The sequence below is a fragment of the Berghia stephanieae genome, chromosome 1, assembly GCF_034508935.2.
Source record: "Berghia stephanieae isolate SIO BIC M18660-M18661 chromosome 1, UCSD_Bste_1.3, whole genome shotgun sequence".
Classification (NCBI taxonomy): Eukaryota; Metazoa; Mollusca; class Gastropoda; order Nudibranchia; family Aeolidiidae; genus Berghia; species Berghia stephanieae.
This window is the reverse complement of record NC_088360.1, coordinates 21,604,363-21,624,362: the sequence shown is the minus strand read 5'-3', so window position 1 is coordinate 21,624,362 and position 20,000 is coordinate 21,604,363. Positions and strand designations below refer to the sequence as shown.

The following is a 20,000-nucleotide window of genomic DNA, read 5'->3' as shown; positions in this document are numbered from 1 at the left end:
AGAGAAATCCACGATACTTCCAACCATCTCAGCACACATGTCGTAATGGTTCTTGTATCTCTGCTCAGCTCTCTGTGCAGCTATCTGGTCATGCAGTTCCTGGTCTTGTTTAATCTGCTCGGCGTATTCCATTTTGTGCATGGCGGCCATTTCCTGTCAAAGGAATGAAAAAAACATCATTTAGTTTATGACATTTGTGTAATCTGGAGGTGGTGGTGAAGATGATGATGATGATGATGGTGATAATGATAATGATGATGATGAAGATGATGACAAATGCTGATGATGATGTTGATGATGATGAAGATGATGATGATGATGATGATGATGATGATGATGATGATGATGATGATGATGACAAATGACAATGATGATGATGATGATGATGATGATGCTGACGAAGGTGACACATTGTGAAATCAACTCACAGCTTCCAAATCCAGAGCATCTTCAAAATCCTTCAATCTTCGGTCCTGATATTGTTTTTCTCTCAGGATTCTGTTCTGTCGAATGACTTCTTTCTCGTGACGGGCCTGGAATACATGGAACGTCATCCCAAAATAAAATACGAAATTGCTAAATCATTTATGGACCTGTAACATAGAATATAGTACAAGGTAAAAATTGTATGGACACATCGAGACAAAACTACAAAAATAAAGTCTCATAAAGAGAAAATGTTTAAGTTTGTTTTCAAAAGCCTCAACAGTTGGGGATTCTCTAATACAAAAACCATGAAACATAGTCTTATCACATCATTATCATCATCATCATCATCATCATCATCATCATCATCATCATCATCGTTATCACGACCATCATCATCATCATCATCATCGTTATCACGACCATCATCATTGTCAACATCAATGTCATCATCATCATCATCATTACCACCATCATCATCACCACCACCATCATCATCACCACCACCACCAACACCGCCATCACTATCACCACATAACCACTACTATCATCACCACCACTACCACCATCATCACCACCACCACCACCACCAGCACCACTACCACCACCATCGTCATCACCACCACCACCATCACGACCACCATCATCACCACCACCACCAACACCATCATCACCACCACCACCACCACCACCATCACCACCATCATCACCACCACCATCATCACCACCACCATCATTACCATCACCATTACCATTAATACGTTATATCAAACACCGTACCTGAAGCAGTTGCACAGCAATTCGCCTTTCCTGTTGAGATTGTCTCATCAACCTATTCACCATCATTTCTTCCCTGCGAGCTTCCTGTCAACCAGAAGAGACACCAATGCACTTTGGTAGAAACAAACTCATAGAATAACAAAACAAAACTTGAGCATTTATAGAACACGGCTATGTGGTCTAGTGGTATGACACTCGCTTTCGTATCAGAAGCTCCTGGGTTCGAGACTCGCTCAGCGCATAGTTGAGTAATTGGAAAAGGCTCTTTTCTCACATTCTCTCAGGTACTCAGGTGTAAAATGAGTACCTGGCCATTAACAGTGTTGTCTCTGTCAGAAAAAAAGGGTAATATCGCCTAACAGGTGTCATGTCTTGCTCTACATGTTAAGTGTTGCTGTTGGTCAGTGAGCCCTTTGTAAAGCGCTTTGAGCATGTCTAGTGGATATTGCACTATATAAAAGCTCCAAGTTTTTAAAAAAATAGTGAAATATCCACATAACCCTTTCCTTACCACCTATAGAAAAATCGTCATATTTGTTACGATGCAACCGACAATTTTCTCATTCTGATTTTTCTTTTACATCACAAAATTCAAAGAATTGCTTTGATTACAGCTATAAATACTAAACACTGTGTTGTAGACATCATTTTGCTGAACAACATTCTGTATAGAATGCACTTGTTACTTTTTTGTTTGAGTAAGACAAGTCTATTTTTGTATTGGGTGGGTGTGAATTTTTGGGGGAAATTCTAAAAATGGCTGGCAAGGAGAGAGTTAAGCACTCAAAGTGCTTCAGAAAAGGTCTCCAGCCAAGAACAACACTTTACATGTCGGACAATACATGCTGACTGTGAGGCAACTTTATTACAATTTCTTTTCAAACAGTGACAACAATGTTAATGGCCAGGTACTCATTTTACATCTGAGTACGGTGAGAGTTTGTGGGAAAAGAGCTTTCTCCAATGATTCGACTATGCACTGGCCAGAGTGAGACCGGAACTCTGGACCCTCCAGTCTGAAGGTAGGTGTCATAGCACAAGACCAAACAGCCTTTTACTCATATAACTACAAGGACTATTCATGGTTTTTACTCCGTGTCTTGAGTACTTCATTCTGATATTTTAATCTACAAGAAAATGGGCAATTAACAAACGGAATGGCAATGAGGGCAGTGTGGCTCAGCAGTACAGTCTTTGCTTCGTACCTGAAAGGTACCGAGTTCGATCACCCGTCGCTGCGCTGTGTGGCCTTGAGCAAGTCACCTCGCCCTAGCTCAATTTGCGGTGCTACACTGCGGCTGATGCCTGGGTTATTCCAGTTGTTCCAAGAGACAAAATTCCCCTATGGGATGAATAAAGGGAATGTTATCTTATTTTATTCCTTTTACTTTAATGGTACGATGTCGAGAGGGAAGAAGAGCTGGAAATTTCATCCTTGGACACACATATAAAACTTGGGGCCAAATTCTCTTCCTCAAGGTGGAGAATAAATAAATAAAAATTCTTACATAGTACAAAATTCAAACATCATATTTCTCTTCATTTCAATTCTAAATTCATCTTTTGAACTCCAGGCCATCCTGATATCATACTGTTTAAACACGATGGGTCACATTTACTTCATCTAATCCATTTCAATATAATACCAGTGTGATGTGGTGATGCACATATTTATATTAATTTCTGTACTAACTTGAGCATTTATATCGCGCGGCACCCACCAAACATCTTAAAAGTGCTTTACAAAGGATCACTGGCCAACATCAACACTTAACTTGTAGAACGAGACACAATGCCTGTTAGGCGATATCAATTTTTTCCTCATCAGAGACCATGCTGTTAATATGCCAGGTATTCAATTTACACCTTAGTATGGCGAGAGAAATTGAGCAATAAGCCTTTCCCAGGGATTCAATTATGTGGTGTTTTAAGCAGGTCTTAAAACCCTGGATCTTCCAGTCTAAGGCAAGTGTCATACCACAGGACCACACATCCACACGTCTCACCTCCTGAGCCTGGTGGGCATTCATCTGATCACCCAAAACTTTCCTCCTCCTCTTCTCCCTTTCCTCTCTGGCAGCTGCGTCCTCCTGTAATCTTTTCCGGATCTTTCCGATGTATTCGTTGTTAGGAGCTGTTTTCAGCATGTGGATCGGTTCACCTCTGTCCTCGTCTCTCGTCATGATGTACTGAATGTCAAGGTCGTCGCTGAATGACAGAACAAAAAATAAAAAATGTTAAAAAATTACTTTAATAAATCTAAATCTTCAAATACTTTTACATCAAAAAGAGAAACAGAGACAATATAGTAAAAGAAAAAAAAATAAAGAAACAAAGAAAAGGAAAAAGCAAGAACAACTTAATCATAATGGGGCAGCGTGGCTCAGCGGTATGGTCGTTGCTTCGTACCCGAAAGGTACCGAGTTCAATCACCCACTGCTATCTGTGTGGCCTTGGGCAAGTCATCGGTTTCAATTCTAGGTGCAGTAGAGATTTTTATTTTTTTAACCTCTCCCCCTCCCCCCTGACTACCCAACAGTCATTGGGTAATTGGGTCTGTTAGATCTGGCCAAAAGTACTCTGTGATAAGCTAGGATCCTATCTCAATGGTAGCAAGCAATTGCTATTGTCCATAATTCATTGCTATAGATTCCAGTATAAACTCTGGCTCAGACAGTCGTATTACTCTAAAGATGGAGAGAAAGATAAAAGGAGTAAATGCGACTCATATATAAAGGAATAACACAAAACAAACGACATTCGACCTTTGGCCCTTTTCAAGTAAACACGTGCTTACTTGAAAAAGGTCAAAGGCCGAAACGTCGTTTGTTTTGTGTTGTTCCTTTATATATGAGTCGCGTTCACTCCCTTTATCTTTCTCTCCATCTTATTGGCTCATTTAGGCACCTCTAGTTTTTGGTTTGACCTAAAGGACAGCTTTATCAAACAACCTTTTTTTACCAACAAGTGTGGGATAGGCTTACCAGTAGTCTGATGATTAGGCTCTATAAAATCATGGATAGACGAAAGGGATTAATTCTACCTTTATGTAAAGTGAATTGTAATGTAATGTTAGATTACTTGTTTCCAATATGTAAATGTTGCTTTCTACTCTTGTCAGTTTTATGTTTATAGAATATGTGCGACTTTGTGGTATTGTGGTATGACTCTCACTTTTGGATCGGAAGGTCCTGGGTTTGAGCCTCAATCGGCGCATAGTTGAGTCCTTGGAAAAGGCTCTTTACTCACATTCTCTCACCATGCTCAGGTGTAAAATGAGTACCTAAGTAACACTGATGTCTCTGTCGAAAAAAAATTGTAATATCACCTAACAAGTATCATGTTTCATTGCTGTTGGCCTGGGACCCCTTGTAAAGCGCTTTGAGCATGTTTAGTGGATATTACACTTTATAAAAGCTCAATTTTTAATTTTTAAAATATTTTTTTAATTAGAATATGTTATTTCATATAAAATTTGACTAGGCTAATGCTGCAAGTTAAAAAGTATTCAACTATGTCATCTAAAAGACCAAAAAGTGAAAAAAATAATTAAATTACAAACAAACAAACAAACAAACAAAAACATTTCTTACTTTTCATCACTTGGTGGTCGAGTCATCTTCATCTTCTCCTCAAACGAGTGGATGGATCGGATAGTGTTCTCCGCCTCCCTTTTCCTGAGTCCGTCCTTACGGGCTTCGATTGCCTTCAATGTACGGTTCGGTGGAGGCTTGGGGATCTGGACTGTCGCAGCGCTGAAAACAGGGGGGGGGGGGGCAAGGGAGAAAAGGGAAAGTTGAAAATAATGAAGACCATACGATTCTTTCATCTCTTTGTATTTATGAAACGAGTTATTTCTATCCTGCCCAATAACACAACGAGCTTGCGAGTATGTGTTATTGCAAGATAAAAATATAACGAGTTTAATAAATACAAAGAAATGAACGAATACGTTTATTCCACCCCTCCAAGTAAGATTATTAGATATTTTGTAACCAAATGGTATGGTATTAGTACTTCTATTCACCATAATTTGTATCTTTCTCCTTCTGTTTGAATGACAATTTGACCCAAAAAACAAAAGCGTTGGATTTGTATTCATGCGCACCAAAAGATTATTTATAATTACCAATCAGTCGCCTTTTATACCTAATTTCACACCAATATAATGTGCGAAAATATTCTAGAAGCGTTGAATAAATTTTTATTCAACGCCTTCAAAGCATTATTCAACGATTACGTATTTACTAAGAAATGATAGGGTTTTCCAATGAGAGGTCTGGAATAAAACAGGGTTCGAGACCCACTCTGAGCCTTGCATAATTGAGTCCTTGGAAAAGACTCTTCATTCACATTCTCTCAACATGAACAGATGTAAAATGAGTACATAGCCCAAAACAGTATTGTCTCTGTTGAAAAAAAAATGTAAATCGCCTAACAGGCGTCATGTGTCTTCCTACATAATAAGAAAAAAAAATAAATCCAATAAACACAAAAACAAAATCCAACAAACAAGAAAAATAAACAACAGAACAAATAACAACGTAAAAAAAAAACAAAACAGAACCCCCCCCCCCCCCCCCCTTCAGCCATCTAAAAAGCTACAAGAAAAAATGCCAGACAAACGAATTTCCAAATGTTGAAATAACAATCATCAGTTCAAAACGCCCCACGTCTTCCCTTTCTTACTTGATTTTAGCAACCAGCTCACTTTGAGCTTCCCGTAACATTCTTGACCTCTTGATCAAAGCCGCTCTCTCATTCTGTCGCTGCTGGAACAGCTTCTCCGTTTCCTCAAAGCGTTGCCGGAAAGCATTTTGCTCCAGTTTGATTTGATTCTGATGAAATTGTCCCACGAGAGCTTGCAAATTCAAGTCAGTTTGTCTGGGAGTTGCATGCTTCAGTCTCTGAAAAAGTTAAAACATTTATTCAGATTATGTATAGCATTTATATAGCGCAATATCCACTAAAGGTGCTCAAAGTGCTTTACAAGGGGTATCTGTTGTCATATCAACCGGTGGTGAACCATTAATTATTGTATATAATATTTGCAACCAGATGACCAGATGGTTGGATAAGGTAAAGGACGATATGAAAGAACTGGGCCTGGAGGAAGATGATGCAATGAACCTAGATGCATGGAGATGTGGCATTCATTATGGCAACCCTGCAAACTGCGGGATATGCTGAGAGAAGAAGATGGTCTATTTGCAACCATCTTCGTCCAATCCATACATATTTCAAACAGAACATATTCAAATATTTAATAAATTAATGAAAGAACTAAAGAAATTATAATTTAAAAAAAAAAAGAAAAAGAAAAAAGTTAGCTCTGCCCTCCCCCTCCCCCCCCAAAAAACACACCTAAGACAAAAAAAAAAACAACAAAAAACAAAAAACAAAAAAAAACTAACCCCCCGCCCTCCCCACCAACAAAAAAGAACAAAAACAAACAAACCAAACTAAACCCAAACAACAACAACAACAACAACAGCAACAACAACAACAACAACAACAACAACAACAACATACAAAAAAGCAAAAACAAACCAACCAACCCCCCCCCCCCCCCCCCCCAAAAAAAAAACAAAAAAACAAAAAACAAAAACAAAACACAAACATGCAAAATAACAAATAACAACCCCCCCCCCCCAAAAAAAAACCCAAACAAACAAAAAAAAACAACAAAACCTCAAAAAAACCGACAAAACCAGTAAACCCAGTCGAGCATACACAAACAAATAAAAAAGTAATACAACTGATAATTAGTCATAAATGTCTTCCTTTCTTTTTTTCACATGATTGTCAACGCCTGTTGAAGCCGTTAAGAATATCTTTTAGAAATTTTCTTCATTTAAAGTTAAAGAAAAAAAAATTATCTTCAAGCTTTAATTGAAAGGAAAAGAGAATATGTGTAGAAATACAGGCACATGCAAAATCAGAATTGAATAAAATAGACATTGTGATAATGTGATTATTCACCATCAAGTAAATAAAATTCATCATGCACGAAGATGTTTACAAATCATTTGAGGCTTAGCTGTACAATGAAATACTGACACGAACAACAGAGTAGCGTATGAAAATCAAAACTAAATGTATGGCCCTAATATGTAAAAATTATGATTTAAAAAGAAAATGTCGTTCAACTTGGAATCTTGAGACTCAGTTGCCTAGGCATTTCAATAAGGATATAGATAGTCCATCAAACAAGATGTCTGGTGTCATCAGGAATCACCCATGTTGTCACAGTGAGATCCTGTCGCCTAGGCATTACAATGATAGAATAAATTTATTTTCTACCAACTTTGAAAATACGACCTGTATCTAAACGTGAATCACAATTTTGTTTCTAAATATAGAACAAAAATCATATTTCCTATCAAAACACTATACGGATAAAAATGTAATTATCTTATTCTATCGGAAAACAGTTGAAAGACGTGCAATATGAAATAAAGTAATATTTAAAAGAAAAAGAATTTGCCTTTTCAAGAATAAATTAAATTTCGAAAAGAAATGTGTTGTTACATGCCAGACAAAGAAAAATTACCCAAAAAATAAATATAATTTATAAAAATCATTTTCTTGAAAACTAACTTTTACTTTTGTATCAAATGCCTTTTCTGACACTGTATCAAACTCTACACTTCGGACTCTTCTGGTATTTACAGCTACAAGACTGCCAAAGATAATAAAACAATACAGATTTAAATTGTGATAAAAAAAAAAAGAAGAATATATCCATAATTTTGTGATTTCCTTTTATCAGCAGTTCCATTCTCTGTTTTCTGATTGCTATTCAACGAGTCGTGTATCGAAAAATGAAAATAAAACAGTGAAAAAATCAAAAAGGAAGATCTTTGTGAAACGGAAAGAAAGATGAATACAGTGAACAATGAATAAATAGATAATAACAATGATAATGAAAACATGCAGGGGCATGCCATAGTCACCTGCTCCTCAATATTCTTATGAAAGTCAAATACAAAATGATATTGAAATGAGTCAGTTGAAAATATGTTGATCCAAACATCATCAACTATAATATATCTTTTAAAGGTTCTTATTGACATTTTTTAATTGTACCTCCTTCATTTTCCTTTAAAAAGGAATTTAAAAAAAACCCCAACAACCCCCTACCCCCCCCAAAAAAACCCCCAAAAAAACAACAAAACAACAAAAACAAAAACCAAACACCGTCATTAAATAATGGTGATGATGATGATGATGATGATGATATGATGATGATGATAATATTAATATTAATAATAATAAATAATAATAATAATAATAATAATAATAATAATAATAATAATAATAATAATAATAATAATAATAATAATAATAATAATAGTAATAATAAAAATACTAATAATTTAAAAAAATAATAATAAAAAGAAAGGAATGCCAGAAAGGCAGTTTGTACTTTGAAAGAAATGTGTTGATGAAAAGCTAACAAATCCTGCCCGATGTCATAATAAGCATATCAACACATTATATTATAGAAATGTGTACTGTGGCATGTGTGCCTGCGTGCATTCATCGTTTACATCTTTCAATTTTTCCCACTATATTATACAGTTGTACCATCCATTTCCTCCCCACCCCTTTCTTTACTGGATCTGTATCCCCTTACAGTCAAAGCCTTCAATCTTAGTTTAATCCAAACTGTATGTTATGATACACACTTGCCCTATGTCTTGCTATAGTGTATGTTATGATACACACTTGCCCTATGTCTTGCTATACTGTATGTTATGATACACACTTGCCCTATGTCTTGCTATACTGTATGTTATGATACACACTTGCCCTATGTCTTGCCATACTGTATGTTATGATACACACTTGCCCTATGTCTTGCTATACTGTATGTTATGATACACACTTGCCCTATGTCTTGCCATACTGTATGTTATGATACACACTTGCCCTATGTCTTGCTATACTGTATGTTATGATACACACTTGCCCTATGTCTTGCTATACTGTATGTTATGATACACACTTGCCCTATGTCTTGCTATACCGCGATGCGTTGTTCACCAAACTGTATGTTATGATACACACTATGTCTTGCTATACTGTATGTTATGATACACACTTGCCATATGTCTTGCTATACCGCAATGCGTTGTTCACCACTATCCTTCTGAACACTCTTTCTAAACGATTTGAAATAAATGAAACTCCTCATTGAAGGCGTTTATTGTCACTAACATTTTATAAGTTTAGCTTAAATTTCTATTTTAAGTAACAGCGTCACACTGATATAATACAATTTGGAAAAATATGGTTACATGTTGCTCTATTTCATGCAGATTTAACAATTTTACTTCATACTTTTTCAGTTTTCATCTTCCATTCCATTTCACTATTGTCACCGATTTCTTCGAGCTTCAAGCAGCAACATGTAACGTGCATAACCATGAATTCATTTACCATTGCTAACTTTACATAACAAGAACTCTGTAGAGAGGACCTAAAAAATATCTCTGTCGTCTATTTGGAATTTAGTAATGTACTTATGTCTTTATTGTATTTTTTTTGTTGTTGGCTGAAGAAAGGTTTTGAGCCCGAGACGTTCCGGTTTGGTATTTTGTTATTTTTTTAAAATCTGTTATTTTCATTTTTGTGGTAAAGACTTGCGACTTATTGATATTGATATCTACTGACTGATAAACTAAAATCATGCCGAATAAAGCATGTCACCGACGACAAGCACATCGATTAAAATGTGCATCTAATCGTAATCAAGCTAATCAAGAAAATGATTCTGGCAATATCGAATGAAAATAGTTCTTTCCCCGCGAAATTGCGGGCTTTTTCTAGTGATTTAAAAAACAAAAAAAAACAAAAAACAAACAAACAAAAAATAAAAAATAAAACTTAATCATAATAATGTCCAAAAACCACAATATCTCAATGACAACAAAACATAGGGCTTTGAAGGCCTATGTATGGTCAGTATTATTATGTGGCTGTGAAAGTTGGACAAAAATCCAGAAGACATTAGAAAGAAACTGGAGGCAGCAGAAATGTGGTTTCTTAGAAGGATGTTAAGAATCGTATGGACAGAGAAGAAACCTAATGAAGAAGCATAAGAGCAAGCTGAAACTAAAAGGTTACTAATTCGTACAGTAAGAAAAGATGAATGCAATTTTTAAGGGCACCTAAATCGACATAAATGTATTGAACATCTTGCTCTCACAGGAAAGATAGAAGGTAAAAAGAGTAAAGGTAGACCAAGAAAAACATATTTGAATGGTTTGAACAGCTGGGTGACAAAGAAAGAGAAGAGTAATATTCGTTTTCTGAGGTTATCTGATCAGAGAGATGAATGACGTACCATGATCACCTATGTGTCTGGCACAGACTTGGTACTTGAAGAAGAAGAAGAAGAATCATAATAAAAATTACCTCTTTGTAAATGCTACTCTCTACCAATCCCAGTTTAGCTGGAGCAGCAGGACGCAGTGTTTCCATGGCAACACCAGTCAAATTAGCTTTCTTCTTGTTGTTCAAAGCGATGTACATCTGGTAAAGCAGTCTGGTTGCCATGCCATGCTTCTCTGTCATAATGTCACGGGCAATGGTAGTGTTGAAAGGAATGCCCAAGAGATCAAGAACCGGCTCCAACCTTGTAAAGTTGTTGAGCTTGGAGTCTGCAGTTCTAGAATTGGATAAATATAATCAAGTGCTTTTGACTTCATAAATATGTTGCAATGATGGAGCCTTGTGGTTCAATATAAATGCGTTAATTTGTTGCTCTGGGAAGGTAAGTATTGACACATTGCTTGTTGAAAATTATTTGTAATTAGTCATGCCTTATTACATATCAAAGCCTTGAGGTGTATTTTAAGACATCATTTTATCTGTTTATGATTTAGGAGTTACTTTATTTTAAAATAATACCATAAACACATAAAAATAAAATCCTTTTAATTCATGCACATGGAGGAGATATTTGTCTTTTGAGATGGAAGACAAATCTTGGCATCAGTCGCAATGTTACATTCTAAAGTAGGCAAGAAAGAGGTGACTAGCAAATTGGGTGTCAAAACTGATTAGCCTGGGCCCATGGGTTTTTACTCTACCACTGTGCTATGCTATATTGATCTAATGCTTAAGGAATGGAAGGTACAGTTTCTGGTAAACTCGATCGTCATATTTTAGCATATTTTTACTATTTTGTCATGGATTTCTAAAAAAGACAATTACACATTTTAAAGAAATTTTAAAAATACTAAAAATTGGTTTCTTTCCAATGAGTAGTGCCGTCCCTAAGAAACTGAATGAACAGATGTTAAAAATCCTCTACAACTTACAATATCAAAATAAAGCTTTCCAATTTACTGGTATGACAATCGCCTTGCAACCAGTAGGACCTAGGTTCCAGTCCTGCTATGAGCAATGCAAAGTTGATTCCTTGAAAAGGACCTTAATTCACTTTTCCTCATCATACTCAGATGTCAAATGGTATCTACCTCGTCAAGACCATACTAGTCGACATGGCATGCCAAATACTTCCCTATCATCTGGCTGAATTTTAAGTGATGTATCAACATCGTTACTGTTATTTTTGTTATTGGGTTAATAAGGGTTTTAAGCCCAGAATGTTACATGTTTGGTATTTAGTTCTTTTTTGAAAGCTGCTGTATTCACTTTTGTTCATTATTTTGTACAGTCCACAGCTTTAAGCAGCTTAGTATCGCACCCTACACACGGTTATCTTTGAAGCACTTTGGGGACATTTAGTGGATATAGTGCTGCATAAAAGGTCATGTGTTATATTTTCAAAATGTTTTTTTTTTATAATTCGTTTTCTAAAATCCAAACCATTCTTACTTGCTTTGTGAAAATTGGTCAAAGTCATCCTGCAGTTGGTATTTGCTCATCACCTCTCCAATGAGATAACCAGAAGAAAATTCTTTGGCAAATGACGCTTGGTCTAGAGTAGAAGTGACAAAAAATAAAGTCTTTTATTTCCTAAACTATTATCCCTGGATCAAAGGAAACAAAGGATAGACTATAAGAAAAAGGCTGGAAAAGAAAATTATTCTAAAGTTTTGAATGTCAAATCACGACATTTAAGATATACAAAGATTTAAGATTGAGATCCTCAAATTGTTTTTTAAAAAATAATTTCCATTTTTATTGTTTTTTACTTCTAACACTCACTTTTCACAACATGATGCAAGTCATGCCTTTCTAATTCAATAAAAAATACAAAAACAAAAAAAAACAAAACAAAGATATTCTTCCAGCAGTATCACTAGGTGCCATTGTCTCGGCATTCCATGAAAAAATATTGGCAAGCCATCAAATGTCTGCTGTCAGGAATCAACTCTTGTTCTCCGAAGTAAGAAAATGGGGGGTTACTGATTTTGAACAAAAAGTTGGCAAAAATATTGCATATCCTCTTATCATATCTCATTATGTTTTTGTTGTCAACACTTATCAGCGTCTCCAATGCCCAAGTTCAAAGAGGGAAGAACGTTGCCACCGTCTATTAGGGGCAGTTAAAGATGAAGCCCCTAAAATAATTTTGAAAATAATGCTTTGAGAGGATAAAAAATGTCGATGACTATTCACGAATGGTTATGAATAGCCCACATGACCATTCACAAATGGTTATGAAAAGCCCACATGACTATTCACCAATGGTTATGAATAGCCCACATGACTATTCACCAATGGTTATGAATAGCCCACATGACTATTCACCAATGGTTATGAAAAGCCCACATGACTATTCACCAAAGGTTATGAATAGCCCACATGACTATTCACAAATGGTTATGAATAGCCCACATGACTATTCACAAATGGTTATGAAAAGCCCACATGACTATTCACCAATGGTTATGAATAGCCCACATGACTATTCACCAATGGTTATGAATAGCCCACATGACTATTCACCAATGGTTATGAAAAGCCCACATGACTATTCACCAATGGTTATGAAAAGCCCACATGACTATTCACCAATAGTTATGAATAGCCCACATGACTATTCACAAATGGTTATGAATAGCCCACATGACTATTCACAAATGGTTATGAAAAGCCCACATGACTATTCACAAATGGTTATGAATAGCCCACATGACTATTCACAAATGGTTATGAAAAGCCCACATGACTATTCACCAATGGTTATGAATAGCCCACATGACTATTCACCAATGGTTATGAATAGCCCACATGACTATTCACAAATGGTTATGAATAGCCCACATGATTATTCACAAACGTTTGTCAACAGCTTCCAGGCTATTTGCAAATGGTTAAAAATTTGAAATATTGGAAGTTAGGCCAGGGTTTCCCAAGCTGTTTCTGAGCCCTGCTCCACTTTTTAAAATGACAAATTGGTGGCAACCCACCATGGAAGACGTTTAACATCCTGCAATAGCTTGTAGCAAGATAACTTTTATGATGGGTTGTCGTTATTCGGACCCACAAGGTACCAATAATCTGCTCACTATTCGGACCCCCCCCCCCCTCTACCCGGCTGCCAATAATTTAATCATTATTCAGACCACCCCCCCCCCCTACCCGACTGCCAATAATTTAATCGTTATTCAGACCCCGTGACACATTGCCTCAGTGGGAAATAGCGCCTGTGGTAGGGACTCAATGGTATTAGCCCTGGTGGCATTTATCATTTGCAACATCCCTCAGAAAGAAGGGGTAAAAATAAAAATGAAAAAATAATAAAACAGAAAAAAAAAGTGGCGGGGATGGGACTCGAACCCATAGCGTGGATTACAACAAGACTTCTCCGACAGGCTTACCCATTTGGCCACGTTAACCTCATGAAAGACAACACATATTGAACTCTATTTCTCCAAATTGCCGGCTAGCCTCCAGTAGCTGATGGGTTATGGACATGCGAGGTCGATGCAAAAGTAAATGATCATAGTTAGTGCACCAGGAATTCTCACAAATCGTTAAGCTAGCGATTTTTAGGCATTTTGTTAACAAAGACAGTTTTTATCAAAAAGTTGTGCTATTGTATCGTGAATACTCCATGGCACGTTCACATTTACAATATCAAAGAGAGAACAGAAGAAAACCTAAATAACAAAGCCAAAGTCTCAAGATGGGAACAGAGGTTGAAATACAGGATAGTAAGAACTCAAGATAGAAGTCTAACAGAAAGTTGGGAATAAAAGACAGAGCACCCAAGCACTGGCAAAAGAAAACCCCCAAAAATGCATACACATTCACCATTCACACAGATACTCTTGCAAATAACAAATAAAATCTTGAGAACGAAAACCGTTTGGAGAAATAGAGATCAAGTTTATTTTCCCAAGCATTTGGAGAAATAGTCACTTCGTTCTTTTTCTTTCGTTCTGAATTGTTTACTTTGTTATATTCATGAACATATAAATATTATTTTACACATTTATTTTCATTCCTACTAATGTATTGTCTCGGAGATATACATGGAATTTATTTAAGGATTAATTTATCAAATTATGAGGGGAAAAAAGGTTATCTTTCAAAGTATTACAATTATTACACTCACATATCACATTTTCTCTTTTTTTTTAAAGGAGAAAAGTTTTGTAATTTCTTCTTCTTCCAAAAAAAAAATAAAAATATATTAAAATTAAACGCGCTGCACTCCCTTCTTACATTGCACATAATTATAACCTAATACAATATTATATGGGCTTGGGTTTTTTCCCCATGAAAATGAACTGGTTTGAGAGTATTTCCATAACAACAATGAGACCATTTAAATCTGGGCTCCCCACAATATCAAAATTTTGTTTAAAAAATCAAGAGTCACAGTCACGGCCAAGATTCACAGTGAAATTTGGTCTGGCGCAGTGACAGGGACAGTGAGCGGACGGTTCTACTATGAGTAACGTTCTACAGACTTACCGATCTGCTTTGAAAGCTTCAGCTCATCATTGAGCCATTGACAAAGAATGTCAGTCATTTTTATGTTTCCAGTTCGAAGCCTTTATCATGAAAGAAAAATAAAACCTCACAACTTTTTGTGAAAACTAGATACATCCGCCATTTTTCAAGAGTTCATTGCATCCATGGTAACATGGTGCTTGAGAAAAAGAAATGCATCCGGTAGACAGTAAAAGTTTGATTGAAATCCAATTACAGTGTTTGGATTGTCATTAGAAATTAAATTTTGAAAGATTGTATAAAGTATGCTGAAAATAAAGTATATTTGAAAATAATTCAGACTGTCTTATTTTTACGACATTATGATTTTAGTTTTGGTAATTCCAAGGGAAGTCACTTTTGTCGTCATGTTTTGTGTTGCTATGCAACTTCCCGTAGAGTGAGAAGCCTTCTGACGGTCAATTGACCCAAGTGCTTTAGTCCTGGTTTAGCCAGCTATGTAAACATTTAAGCACACAGTACTTTGTCATTTCAAGAGGATTTGACAGTTTTGATTTAGAATCCCTTCTCAGTGTAATTGAAGGGCGCACTTCAACATGGCGGAGAAGAAGTTTGCTGGCGCTCCGTTTGGAACTCAAACAGCGAGGTTAGTTTTAGTTTTAGTTAGATTTATAAACACGACTTGACAGACGAAGAAAAACAAATTAAAAATAAACGCTAACAAGCTTCGCCGATTTCATCTGTATTTAAGAAAACTCGGACCAGAGGTCAGTGCCTCGGTACTACCGAGTGCCTCTGCTTAACAATTATATCAATACTCAGCACACCTCAAACCGCATTGCTACTTTAACAACTTTAACCAGACCTCTTCGTGAAAAAAAAAACAAAAACAAACAAAAGAAAGAAAAAGAAAACAAAGCATCGAGTTAGCCATGGTGTCAGGTTCGATCAAAATCGAATCGTGCCTGAAAAGGTCAAGTTGATAGAGAACAGTAAAGACTATGTCAACGTCAAAGTGACATTTCTCTCTGGACTCTAATTTTCTTTCCTTTTTTTTTGTCTTCCATTACCAACATATTATATAGTAGGAAACAGATTTCCCAAATAACAATCTTTATAATTTATCCTAGCAATCCTATACTCTTAAAAAAGTTATTTGCGTAGACTGGAAATTTCTATTACGTCATATCCTTTCAAAATGTTAAAATGATGACGTTTGAAAAATAACCAAAAAAAAAAAGAAAAAAAAAACAAAAAAAAAAAAAAAAAAAAGCAAAAAACAAACAACCCCCCCCCCCAAAAAAAAAAAAAAAAAAAAAAAAAAACAAAAAAAACAAAAAAACAAAAAAACAAATAAAAAACCAACAACAGAAAAAACAACAACAAGGAAACGGTGTAAGATACTGCCCGTAGATATTCAAAGTTATTAACTTTGTACAATTTTCAGCGAATGAGACTTTTTAGTATATAATTTAGATATTGCTATTGGGTTAAGAGAAATGTTTAAGTAATGATGATGATGATGATGATGATGATGATGATGATGATGATGATGATGATGATGATGATGATGATGGTAATAATAATAATAATAATAATAATAATAATAATAATAATAATAATAATAATAATAATATAATAATAATAATAATAATAATAATAATAGTAATAATAATAATAATGATAATACTAATATTAGTAATAATAATCATAATGATAATACTAGTATTGATGATGTTGGTGATAACGATGATCGTGATAATAATGATGGTGATGGTGGTTATAACATTAATGATGGTAATGATGCTCCATTTGACCGAGTTAGTCAGTTCGAATGAAAAAAATAAATGAATGCTTTCATTGTCGCAAGGTGATGCTCTATTTATCTTTTCAAAGTATCATTTTATCTCTTTCATTAAACACGTCACAGATTTGATGTCACTGGAGTCCACCCAAAAAATAAAGTGCCAGGAAGTTTTACACAGATCCCATATGATAAATACTCAATGATTGAACAGGTAAATTTGAGTACCGATTCCAGACTCACCGGCCTATATTTTTCTTGTTATCTGAAGAGAATTTTTATGAGTGAATTACATACATTTGTGCTCCATATTCATGGTATGAACTCACTTATTTATCTATATCAGCAACTAGCTTAGCTCCATCCATTTAGTTTTTGCCATGGTGTAAAAATTGTATTTCCATTGCAGTAGTTTCATATGCAGGGACGGCTGGTAATAATGGGCAGGGTGGGCAAATACCAGCCTGTTTTTTTTCAAGTTATAAGCTGTATTACCAGGTCCGAAATAATCTAATCTAAATTAGATAATTTCAAAAGTTACTACTTAAACTTGATACTTCGTACTGAAATCAATTTGTGTGTATTTTTGATAGATTGCGAATGACCATGCACCCCGTAATGCATAAACCAGGATACGCTGCTGTTCTTTTTATCAACCCCCCCCCTCCCTCCCAACCACTCCACTCCGCCCACATCGTCATCTCATCGTCACGTCGCCTGACGGTGAACTAACTCCGATTTTTGCTGTCTGGCCTCTCTAGTACTAGGTCGGGCTAATTCAAATGAGCCCACCTTAATAACCAGTGAACACTGAATAGAGCTTTTGGCAAACGAACTTTTTCTTATTTATTGCCTTACTTGTGCTGGTACCATTGATGTAATGACTTTGGGAAGGTTCCAGTATTGAATTAAATTTATTAACTTACTAATATTATATCAATTTAGTATTAATTTGTGTTGTTTTTATTATTTGTTTATCCATTTAAATTATTTCTTTTTTTTTTTTCTCGTTTTCTTTAAGTACTTCTCAAAACTCATTTATTTAAATTGTTTTCTTATTTGTTTTTTGTTTTTTTTTTGTTTTTGTTTTTTAACAAATTAATTTGTTAGTTTTTTTTTTTATTATTCTTAAAGTAATTACCGCTGTATTTTTATTGCCAGACTAAATAATTTTGCAAAACAATGTAATTTTCTATTGTATTTCCTCTAATAAAACAAAACATTTTATTCAAAAGTCACGACTAAATAAATATTAATACAACCACCATTTTGGTTTTCTCAACAATTGAATTAGTATACGAGAAATACTCTTCTGAGTAAGGAGAGAGTTGAATTCTAAGTTATAGAGGAAATAAAGACGTTTAAAGGAAGGGTGGGCAGATTCCGTACTTGCCCGTCCTGAAGCTAATACATACATAAGATAGTTCGCGACGAAGAGGCGGGAAGCTAGGGGTTGGTTGGGGAAGGAGCATAGCACTCTTGTATAGATAGCATTGGGAAGGAGTAAAGATAACACGGTCGTTATTGTGATAGTATAACGAATGCATGAGGAGAGATTGATAACATTCTTTTGTCTTAATTGTATTGTGTGAATTATTGGCGAAAGCCTAAGATTAAATAAACTTTGTAATATCGTATGGTGGTAACCATCATTGTCGACGACATCGTGGTTGTCATCATCATCATCATCATCATCATCATCATCATCATTCAACAAACAACAACAACAACAACACAACAACAACAACAACAACAATATTAACAACAAGTACAACAATCGTCTCCACAACTATCATTCTAAACAACAGCACCACCAAAACCACTATCATAATTACATCCTCCCTCACCGCCTCGTCTTCCTCCTCCTCCTCCACCACCACCACCACCGCTACCACTATTCCAACCACTACCACCACCGGCACAATCATTCTAACCACCAAGACAGCAGTAAAAATGATGCAATTTCAGCTCTGAATGAAACTCGAGTCATATCGCTGTTGTTGCTTCTCGATGAAAACTTTAAGGTTACTACATACTACTGAAAACCAGTAATGTAACAGAAATATTAATCTCGCCGTTGAGGGATTAAAGCATCTCTTTAATTTTTCGAGTGAACGAAATGGACTTCTATTGTCAAGGTGTTTTCGCATTATGTCTCGTCGCTTTAGTTTTTAGTTGTATTCTCTTTCGTGATTATTTTTTGATTACGTTTGGAATAATTAAAATCTACTGGTATTGTCATTTCATTGTGAATGTGATTATTTGTGGTTGAAATATTTTTTTAAAGGTGAAAAAAAATTATAATTAAAAAAAAAAAAATAAATAAATAATATATATATAAAATATATATATATATATATATATATATATATATATATATATATATATATATATATATATATATATATGACCGGATCATCTTTGCCCAACCACTGTAAATAGGCTAGAACCGCCACTGTTCATATGTTTGAGTAAAATCTTACAAGTGTATTAACTGTTTATTGCAAAAATGTAATCGGAGTAAATCTTAATGCCCGTAGCGTTAACTGGACTATTTTGATTGCTTGTTACCAAAAGTGCATTTATTAAAAGTGAGCACAATATAATCACAATTTTTGGTAATCGGAGCGACAAAATATGCATAGTTCTCAGACGAAGCCAAAACGTGGGATAAGTCAGAACATGCCGAAATCCTATATTTATGAGCAGCAGCCAATATCAATATCGGTCACTCAGCTACAGCGTGTCATATTGCAGAGCGTGTTGGACGTTAGCATGCTAGAATCAATTCAATTCAATTCAATTCAAATATTTATTTATTGTCGGCATTTTAAAAATGTTTCATAGATAATGTAGTCAGGCTAATAGAAGCCTTTGACCGACATAGGTTTTAACACATAGTGCATAAAAATACATAGTAATACTAAAATACATTTTCCTTTAAAAACATTCTCTCATCAAGATTCCAATCATGACACACAAAGAAAAGTAACATAATATTATATATATATATATATATATATATATATATATATATATATATATATATATATAATACATATATAATATATATATATATATATATATATATATATATATATATATA

General features: G+C 35.1%; 2 protein-coding genes across 3 annotated transcripts in view; one reads left to right on the top strand and one right to left on the bottom strand.

Annotated features, from left to right (window-relative positions):
- Nucleotides 1–15,287, bottom strand: part of LOC144970317 (sperm flagellar protein 2-like) — an 88,509-nt gene extending 73,222 nt beyond the window's left edge. The window contains exons 1-9 of one of the 2 annotated variants that reach the window (XM_078909826.1): nucleotides 15,112–15,287; nucleotides 12,058–12,160; nucleotides 10,630–10,882; nucleotides 5,896–6,113; nucleotides 4,800–4,961; nucleotides 3,213–3,414; nucleotides 1,207–1,290; nucleotides 429–533; nucleotides 1–153 (exon numbers count right to left, since the gene is read on the bottom strand). The exon at nucleotides 1–153 is cut by the window's left edge and continues 35 nt beyond it. In XM_078909826.1, coding sequence (XP_078765952.1) covers nucleotides 1–153; nucleotides 429–533; nucleotides 1,207–1,290; nucleotides 3,213–3,414; nucleotides 4,800–4,961; nucleotides 5,896–6,113; nucleotides 10,630–10,882; nucleotides 12,058–12,160; nucleotides 15,112–15,169 — 1,338 coding nt within the window. In that variant the 5' untranslated portion in view covers nucleotides 15,170–15,287. The remainder of the gene's footprint in view (nucleotides 154–428; nucleotides 534–1,206; nucleotides 1,291–3,212; nucleotides 3,415–4,799; nucleotides 4,962–5,895; nucleotides 6,114–10,629; nucleotides 10,883–12,057; nucleotides 12,161–15,111) is intronic. The other variant, XM_078909837.1, reaches the window with a different exon arrangement.
- A 218-nt stretch (nucleotides 15,288–15,505) lies between these two features.
- LOC144970311 (ciliary microtubule-associated protein 2-like) overlaps nucleotides 15,506–20,000 on the top strand; it is a 26,952-nt gene continuing 22,457 nt past the window's right edge. The window contains exons 1-2 of the mRNA XM_078909813.1: nucleotides 15,506–15,736; nucleotides 17,021–17,108. Coding sequence (XP_078765939.1) covers nucleotides 15,687–15,736; nucleotides 17,021–17,108 — 138 coding nt within the window. The 5' untranslated portion in view covers nucleotides 15,506–15,686. The remainder of the gene's footprint in view (nucleotides 15,737–17,020; nucleotides 17,109–20,000) is intronic.